Source organism: Hyaena hyaena, unplaced genomic scaffold, assembly GCF_003009895.1.
Source record: "Hyaena hyaena isolate Hyena2069 unplaced genomic scaffold, ASM300989v1 scaffold_38, whole genome shotgun sequence".
Taxonomy (NCBI): domain Eukaryota; kingdom Metazoa; phylum Chordata; class Mammalia; order Carnivora; family Hyaenidae; genus Hyaena; species Hyaena hyaena.
The window spans coordinates 4,402,702-4,411,846 of NW_024080670.1; the positions used below are offsets into that span (position 1 = coordinate 4,402,702).

Genomic DNA, 9,145 nt, shown 5'->3' on the forward strand with positions numbered 1-9,145 from the left:
AAAAGCAGCCTGAGGTTACGAAGGCCCAGAGCCATGTGAGAGCACAGGGTGCTTGGAGGAATGAGGATTGGGAATTCACTCTGTCCAGCATGGGCCCTGAGAAGGAGCAGGTCTGAGGCCTGAGCTTCAGATCATGGTGACCCCTAGCACCCCCAGACTCGGTGTCCCGGTAACATATGTTCCACGGTATTAATCCTCCCCTTCCTGAGCCTCCGTGCACAGACCCAGGGCCTGTGGCTGCATCGCCCCCTTGAATCTGGGTCACTGCTTGCCCCTCTCCCAAACTTTAGATCTCTCTGTTCACTGTCTCCCAGATCCTGGGTCTGGCCCCTTCCTGCCCCTGCCCTATTCCAGCCTGACCCCTGCCTCCCGCAGGTCTCGGAGACCCTGGTGCAGCGCAATGGCGACTTCCTCATCCGGGACTCACTCACCAGCCTGGGTGACTATGTGCTCACCTGCCGCTGGCGGAACCAGGCCTTACACTTCAAGATCAACAAGGTCGTGGTGAAGGCGGGTGAGAGCTACACCCACATCCAGTACCTGTTTGAGCAGGAGAGCTTCGACCACGTGCCGGCGCTCGTGCGGTACCACGTGGGCAGTCGCAAGGCTGTGTCGGAGCAGAGCGGGGCCATCATCTACTGCCCCGTCAATCGCACCTTCCCGCTGCGCTACCTGGAGGCCTGCTATGGCTTGGGCCAGGGCAGCGGCAAGGCTGCCAGCCCCGCCAGCCCCTCGGGCCCCAAGGGCAGCCACATGAAGCGGCGCAGTGTCACCATGACTGATGGGCTCACCGCCGACAAGGTCACCCGCGGCGACGGCTGCCCCACCAGGTAAGCAAAGACCCCACCCTAGGCCTCGGTCTCCCCATTTGTCAAGTCGGGGTATCAGTCATCAGAGGGCTGGTGAAGAACAGGAGGCCCAGTCGCACTGAACTGGGCGGAATTACTGTCCTGGAGCCTGGGTGTGCAGGGAGGGAGAGGAGGGAGGCCGGGCTGAGCGGAGGGCCTGCAGGCAGCCAGGTCCAGGTTGCAGCCTCACCTCTGCCAGCACTAGCTGAGCTCCCTGAGCCCTGCCACGCCTCCTTTCTCATGACGATGTCCCTGCCCATAGAGGGCCCCCACTCAGCCCCCTGGCCTAGGGGGACCCCTGGGTGCTGTCCTGGCCCTGCCACCGCTGCTACCCCTCCGCACCCACCTGCCTAGGTTAAGGCAGGCATTAGAGCGGAAGACTTTGCAGGGTGCAAACCACTGCACGGGGTATGGGATGTCCCAGCAACATTTTGATGACACCTGGTTGCTTCGGGGGCGGTGTGAGATGAGGCCAGGAAAAGCCACAGCAGTGACTCATTCCTGAGGCCCTGGTGTACACCCAGCCCTGTGCTATGTGTTCTCTGTGCCCCATCTGGTCAACTCCCATGTCCCCAGGAGGTGGCTCCTGTGCACAATCCCACCTTACAGATGAGGAGATAGGTTTAGAGAGGGGAAGCCACTTGCTGGAGAAGGGGGAGACTGAGGTTCAAACCCAGGTCTGCTACTCCAAAGTCTATGCTCCTAATTTTCATGGCCTCCCTGGCTGCTGGCAGAGACCTGCCATCCTGTGCCCCCAGTACTTGCATGGGTCCCCTCTCCCTAGGCCTGCGCTGGGTGCTATCAGCCCAGAAATTGCTGGTTGGATACCCTGTGGGCAGTAGCTGCTTTGCCTGTGGTTTAGAACCAGTGACCATGATGGTGCCAGGATCTGGCATTCTGAGCAGTGTGGGTGCAGTGAGGAGGTGCCAGGCTGGGGCGCCTAGTTCCCTTAGGCTTCCCATCCTCTCTGCTAGCCCTGCCTCCCAGATAGTTCTCCAAGTGGGGGCAAGATTCTCCGGGAAGAGAGCAGTTGTGTGGGTGGTGGACTGCACAAACACACCCTCCTCTGGGCTTTAGTTTTGCATTTGCCAGTTGGGGGGATTGGACTCTACAATCTCCAGGCCTTTTCTGCCTCTGAAGTTCAGTCCATCTAGGATGGAGGGAGAGGCGGTGGTCCTAAGGCCAGCTAAGGACCCTGCCCTCTGGACTTTCTGCTCATGAGGGTGTCTGCTCCACAGCACCTCCCTGCCCCACCCCCGGGAATCCATCCGCAACTGTGCCCTCAGCATGGACCAGATCCCAGACCTGCACTCGCCCATGTCCCCCATCTCCGAGAGTCCCAGCTCCCCCGCCTACAGTACTGGTATGGCCAATGGAGGGGGAGGGGTGGGGGGGATCTGGTGGGAGTGACCTTGCACGTGAGCTCCATCTTCGATGATTTCTGTTACAGTGTGTGATTATGTGTGTTTCTACCTCTTTACTGAGAGTGGTGCCCTGCAAGAATTTATGCTAAAAACCAGCCAGCGGAACTATGATATTGACATACAAAACATATCCATGGCTTATTCAGCAGTGATTTATTGAGCCCTGACTGGGCATGAGGCACATTGTCCATGAAGTGGTTTCTAGCGCATTCTCCAGAATGCAGAGACGTCTGCTAAAGGCTGTGTTACTGAATCTGGGCTCAAATGCTGTAAAGTGGGCTTACTCGGCAGCACTCGGCCCCCAAGGGTCAAGCACCTACCACATGTACGGGGCCCTGCTGGGCCCTGCATTGGCTGAGTGGTCCCTGCTTCCAAGTGGCTGGCTCAAAGAGGCTAGTCTCGTTGTGCTTTCTGTCTTTTCCTCCCTTTCTTTTCCTTTTTAAATAGGCTTGATTTTTTTTAGAGCAGTTTTAGAGTCATAGCAAAATTGAGCAGAAAGTACAGAGCACCGCCCCCCCCTTTTTTTAAATACAAAGAAAACTCCTGTTGTAGAAATAAGCCACTACTTCATTTCTGAACGTAAAAAAAAAAAAAGAGTGATTTCAACAGGCCATAGTGCACATTGTCCACATGGCAGGCAAAGCATGCAGGGAGGTGGGTATTCTGGAGGGAATCTTTGGCTGCAGGTGCCCTGGTACAGTGTCGTCTACACAGGTTGTCACAAATTCCTCCCTAAGCGTGGGCCCGCTGACTTGTCATGACTACAAACGTACAAATGTCCCTGCACGACAACTCTCCTGGGTACAAAAGTTAAAATTCCTCGCCATGGGTTATTTATGGCACATTTTGTCAGCAACATGGCAGTGTAAAGTATCCAGGATTGAGGGTTTAAATCCCGGCTATATCCCTTGCTGGGCGGGAGCGCTCAGGCAGCTCAGTTCACCTCCCTGAACCTCAGTTTCGTCACGGTAGAACGAGGATCATGAAAGTACTTGCCCCCTGGGATGTTAAGTGGACTAATGTGCGAGGAAGGATCTTGCAGGCAGTAGGAGCTCAATATACAGCACCTCTAATTTTGGATGATGGTTTTGCTGTTGCTGCCCAGGGTACTGCCTGCATGGCACCAGCCCCTGGCGCATGTGTCCTCAATAAATCACTATTGCTAATTCACTGAGAAATAATTCCACACAACGAACTTCCGGCAAGGGCTTCTTAGCATCCCGGAGTCATGGGAATCTCTGAGTAGTTCGGTGGTTCCCCACAGCTGCAGCAGCCTTAGGGTAGGAGTGTGCAAATTCCTGGGGTTCAGATGACTTGAGAGTGTCACAGAGGCCTGGTCAGTTTGCCAGAGCCTGTTGGGCCCGGCCTCGGGGCAGGGAGGTGGAGACATCACCCCAATAGGGTGGATGGAGCCTGTACTTTGGGCAGAGATAGGAGAACCTCACTGGGTGGGGAGGCCTGGTAACTGCTTCTCTTTCTTTATCTCCTCGCAGTGACCCGTGTCCACGCCGCCCCTGTAGCTCCCTCTGCCACAGTACTGCCTGCCTCTCCTGTCACCCGCCGCTCCAGTGAACCCCAGCTGTGTCCTGGAAGTGCCCCAAAGCCCCCCAGGGAATCGGACAAGGGCCCTTATGCCAGTCCCTCCCACACACTCTGCAAGGCCTCCCCATCACCATCGCTTAGCAGCTACAGTGACCCGGACTCTGGCCATTACTGCCAGCTCCAGCCTCCTGTCTGTGGCAGCCGAGAGTGGGCAGCGGCCGAGGCCTCCAGCCGGCAGGCCAGGAGCTACGGGGAAAAGCTAAAGGAACTGTCAGAAAATGGGGCCCCCGAGGGGGACTGGGGCAGGACCTTCACGGTCCCCATTGTGGAAGCCACCTCTTCCTTCAACCCAGCCACCTTCCAGTCACTACTGATCCCCAAGGATAACAGGCCACTGGAGGTGGGCCTCCTGCGCAAGGTCAAGGAGCTGCTAGCAGAGGTGGATGCCCGGACGCTGGCCCGACATGTCACCAAAGTTGACTGCCTGGTAGGTGCTGTGTGAGCACCGGGGCAGAGAGGACACCTCTGTCCTCTGGCTTTGGGACAGAGGTCGGGGTGGTGAGGAACTACCCCTAAATTCCCCCAAGCATAGTGAGTGGGCCTGGATTCTGGCTTCATAGCTGTCCGTCACTTGCTGTGTGACTCTGAACTGATCACTTTACCTCTCTGGGCCTTAATTTTCTCCTTTGAAACAACAAACAACAAGATATTCTTGCTTCCTCCAGTTTGGCACTGGAACTGGACAGTGCTGAAAGTTGGTGGTGTGTGGCTCCCTGGGGCACTTTTTGAGTTTGCTGAGAGTCAGCCTGGCTGTTGGGGGAATGTAAAATGTAGAAGCCAAGGCTACCTGCCCCCACTCCCCCTAGTGGACAAAGTAAGCAAAACTCACAGGCTAGACTCCTAAATTGTCAAATGCCTGGGCCTTTGCTTTGAATGGATCCTGACCATCTAAGGACACAGACTCTCTCTGCACCTCAGTTTCTCCCTCTGAAGTTTTTTTGGGGGGGCACTGATTACTTTATTTGGAGGCCACATTGGTCTCTGAGCTTAGGAAGCAAGAAAAAGGTGTAGAGATATTCCCCTGTGGAGAGTGCTAGGTGTGAAGAGAGCATCTCTGGGTTCTCCCGCCAGTGTGTGACCTTGCACAAGCCCTTTCCCTCCCTGGGCCTCAGATTTGCCTTCTGGGATAAAGGTATCCTGGTTACCTCTGGCACATATCAAACACCTCTGGGCATTTTCCCGTTTATCCCCCATTTCTGAGAAAATGAGGTTCATTTGCTCCACGGCAGAGGGTTAGAGCTGGAATTCAAACCCGGCCTCCCAGCCACACTGCCCTCCTAGATAAAGCTCTCTGACTCCCAGATGGCTTGGGCCAGCCGCGACAGGAAATTAATCAGCCCTCTGGGCGTCCTTGCAGGTTGCTAGGATACTGGGAGTTACCAAGGAGATGCAGACCCTAATGGGAGTCCGCTGGGGCATGGAGCTGCTCACCCTCCCCCATGGCCGGCAGCTACGACTAGACCTGCTGGAAAGGTAAGGCAAGCACTGGCACCCCGAGGACTCGAGGGGAGGGAACCCCCGGGCTACCTCGCTGCCCTTTTGCTGTGGCCGGTTGGCCAATCAGAATCCCCGGCCCGGCTCCCACGGGTTCTGGCTACGCATCCATCTATCCATCGACGAAACGCTACTTCTCGGTGTCCAGCTCCAAGCAATCCTAATTTCCCAAAAGACTGAGTCCTCTGTCTCCGGCTTCATCTTTTGCGCCCTCTTGACCAGTCACACCCCATGAGCCTTGGCCCCGCCCATCATCTCTAGGTACTCTTTCCTAAAAGTGTGCAGCCGGTGGAATTCCGCTAATCGATCACAAGCCCCTCAGTCTGGCGCTCAAAAGCCTCTGGCCCCGCCCCTGATTCACAGTGACCAATCAGAAGCCCTTGGGCTTGCTTTCCCTCACTCTGGCCACGCCCCCCAATCTCATTGACCCTTTCCAACCTGTCACTTTGGGCTCGGCGCCCAACCACAAGCAGTGACAGGACCCCTCCCTTCTGACCTGGCGGCTCTGACAGGTTCCACACCATGTCCATCATGCTGGCCGTGGACATCCTGGGCTGCACGGGCTCCGCCGAGGAGCGAGCAGCGCTTCTGCACAAGACCATCCAGCTGGCGGCCGAGCTTCGGGGGACCATGGGCAACATGTTCAGCTTCGCTGCGGTCATGGGCGCCCTAGATATGGCTCAGGTACTGAGGGGCGCATCTTGAGCTGGGCTTCAGGTAGTCGCTGCCTGGAGGAGCAGGCATTCCTGGAATGTATTCCTTAGGGATGGCCATATGTTGATTGAATCAGGAAGAACTTGGTGACTTTTAGGCAGCATTTGTGAAAGGGTAACTGTTAGAACTGAGTTCAAGTCTCTCCCCTTCTTTGGGCTTCAGTTTACCCACCTGTAAAATGAGTGACGAATATTATATGAATTTCAAGAATAAATATAAAATGGCTATATTTTAGCAAGCATTTAATATATGCTAGGTGCTACACCTAGGTGCTTTACAAGCACTGATTCCTCAAAACAATCTTGTGAAGTAAGTGCCTTTATTGTCCCATTTTACTTCTGGACAAAACAGAGGCACAGCAGTACTTGCCTAAGGTCACACAGCCAGAGGCTGAAAAAGTTGGGATTTGAACCAGGTCTGTTTAGTTTCAGAGCCCGAACCTCATCCACACTCTACTTGCTCTCCTATGCCTAGTCAATAGTAACAACAGGGTCCCAGAAGCCATGGTTCAATTCCCAGCTCTGCCACTTAATTTTGGAATGTCCTTGGGCAAGTCATTCCCCTGAGGCTTCGTTCCCTCATTCATAAAATGAATTGTTGCAAGGGGCTTCAAGAGAGATTGTGAAATGCAGCAAGCACTGTCACTGATACCTGAATGGTGACCATGACAATAATTACTATCCTACATCTGGGTGTCCACTCAGCAGGGTGGCCTGTGGCCCGTGCCCCTTCCCTGGCTGGTTGCTCACAGTCTGATCTCCCCAGATTGCCCGGCTGGAGCAGACATGGGTGACCCTTCGGCAGCGACACACAGAAGGTGCTATCCTCTATGAGAAGAAGCTCAAGCCATTTCTCAAGAGCCTCAACGAGGGCAAAGGTACCTCCCCTGCCTTGCTGTGTGACCTTGGACAGGCTCTAGCTCTCTCTGGGCAGGCAAAGGCTCTCCCAATGTGGATGATGAGAGCTTGACTGAGCTCGGTGCGGGCTCTTCTTCCTGTGCTCACTTTCTGTGCCTGACGACAGTGTGCACCGCAGCCAGGGCCAGGCTCGGCCCTCAGCACTGTGCTAAGGCTGCAGTGGGTTCAGCTGGAGGAATCCAAAATTAGGGGCTTGCCTCAGGAGTCAGGGGCCAGGGGGCTAAGTCAGGGACCCCAGGCAGACCCTCCCCCTGCTGCACCTGTTTCCTGGGACCAGAGCGGATGGTGGGGCCTCCAGAGTCTCTAAGCACCTGCCTCCCTCCCTGCAGAGGGCCCGCCGCTGAGCAACACCACATTCCCCCATGTGCTGCCGCTCATCACTCTGCTGGAATGTGACTCCGCCCCGGCCGAGGGCCCTGAGCCCTGGGGCAGCACGGAGCACGGCGTGGAGGTGGTCCTGGCCCACCTGGAGGCTGCCCGCACCGTGGCACACCACGGAGGCCTGTATCACACCAACGCTGAGGTCAAGCTGCAGGGTGAGTCACAAATCGAATGGGGGGTGGGGGGTGGTGAGACAGTCCTCGGTCTTTGGGCCTCCCTCCACGGGACTTGCTCTCCCCTTTCCTCCAAAGGTCTATTTGCATTTCTCCATCCCTCTTCCTGCTTCGCTCCCTGGCTCTTTTTTCTTCTCCGTTTTTCACTCACTTATCAGTTCAACTGTTAGTGGAAGGCATCCGGTGTGGGTGGAGGGACACAGAGATGATTCAAAGAGCACCAAAGCTGTGTGTCTTTCTCTGAGCCTCAGTCTTCTCATCTGTGAAGTAGACGTCCTAGCAGGACTACTTTACAAGGTTGTTTGCAAAGCGCTTGGCCTGTCGCCGCTTGGCGGAGACACACCTGCCTTGCCTTCGAGGAGCGCCCCCTCTAGGCGAAAGGGAGAACTGCTTCGTGAAAGGAGCAGAGACAGCGGCTTCAGTCGGTCTTTCACTGCTTTAGGCATGATTTAAGTGAGGAAAGCTCACTGTAGACAAACTGGAAATTACAGCTGAGCAAAAAGGAAATAAAAACCAAAAATCACCCACAATTGTCCTGAGGCAAATGGTGAGAATATTCTGGTGTTTGTTTTTCACCCTTTTTCGGAAAGACCAAACAATTTTTTTACGTACAAAAATGTACTTGCAAAATGTATTCGTTTCTTGGGAAGAATTTTGGAACTTACAGAAAAATACAAAAAGGGAAGGAAAAATGTCCCCAAATTAACATTAATATTTTTTATCTTTTAGCGATTCAAAAATTATATGTGGTAGACAAGGTCATGTTCATCAATAAACCTTGCTCGATTGCTGGTGGGGCTGTGGGGAGGTGCCTTGGGAACAAGGCCCTGGAGCCCCAGGCCTTCCCAGGCTGGGTGGTAGTCCCTGACCTCTGCGCCCTGTCTTGCAGGGTTCCAGGCCCGGCCAGAGCTGCTCGAGGTGTTCAGCACCGAGTTCCAGATGCGCCTTCTCTGGGGCAGCCAGGGCGCCAGCAGCAACCAGGCCCGGCGCTATGAGAAGTTTGACAAGGTCCTCACTGCCCTGTCCCACAAACTGGAACCTGCTGTCCGCTCCAGCGAGCTGTGACCCCCACGGACCCCTCCCCTCTGCAGCTGCGGGCAGCAACAGGGACAGAGGGGGCACAGACCTTTCCTCAGAGCACCCCAGAGACACTGTGATCAGCCCAAGAATGTTCTGGGCCCAAACCAGGATCTCCGTTGCACTTCCAGGGTCCTGCATGGACCCTGGACTCCGTCCCACCTGCTACGTGCCCACCAAGTCTCCCTTCAGGAAGAACTGGAACCTTCTCCCTCCCTCCGGCTTCTGCTTCTCCCCCTTCCTGCCGAGGTGCCCTGTGCTTGAGCCATGGGAGACTCCTCACGCCTCTTCACTCTTCTCCGGGCACCCACCAGACACCATGACCTCCACCTGGTTGTAAATATGTCTGTCTGTTCTGTAAATAGATGTACAGCAGCCATGTTCTTTCTTTCATATAATAAACTTTTATGGCTCTTTCTTCTGTCTCTCCGGGGGCCCTGGGGTGGAAGGAAGCGTCTTTTCTCAGGTGAAAAGTGGAAAAAGTCATTCAACAGTAAATGCTTAATTAGTACCTG

The 9,145-nt window shown here is 55.1% G+C and overlaps 1 protein-coding gene across 3 annotated transcripts in view; it reads left to right on the forward strand.

The window, feature by feature from the left end:
• Positions 1-9,047, forward strand: part of SH2D3C (SH2 domain containing 3C) — a 29,634-nt gene extending 20,587 nt beyond the window's left edge. For 2 of the 3 annotated variants that reach the window (XM_039229548.1, XM_039229549.1), the window contains 8 exons: positions 376-830; positions 2,087-2,211; positions 3,766-4,301; positions 5,232-5,347; positions 5,881-6,052; positions 6,848-6,959; positions 7,329-7,535; positions 8,443-8,618. In XM_039229548.1, the coding sequence (XP_039085479.1) occupies positions 376-830; positions 2,087-2,211; positions 3,766-4,301; positions 5,232-5,347; positions 5,881-6,052; positions 6,848-6,959; positions 7,329-7,535; positions 8,443-8,618 (1,899 nt within the window). Of the gene's footprint in view, positions 1-375; positions 831-2,086; positions 2,212-3,765; positions 4,302-5,231; positions 5,348-5,880; positions 6,053-6,847; positions 6,960-7,328; positions 7,536-8,442 lie in introns of all 3 variants that reach the window. The other variant, XM_039229547.1, reaches the window with a different exon arrangement.
• Positions 9,048-9,145: the final 98 nt, after the last annotated feature.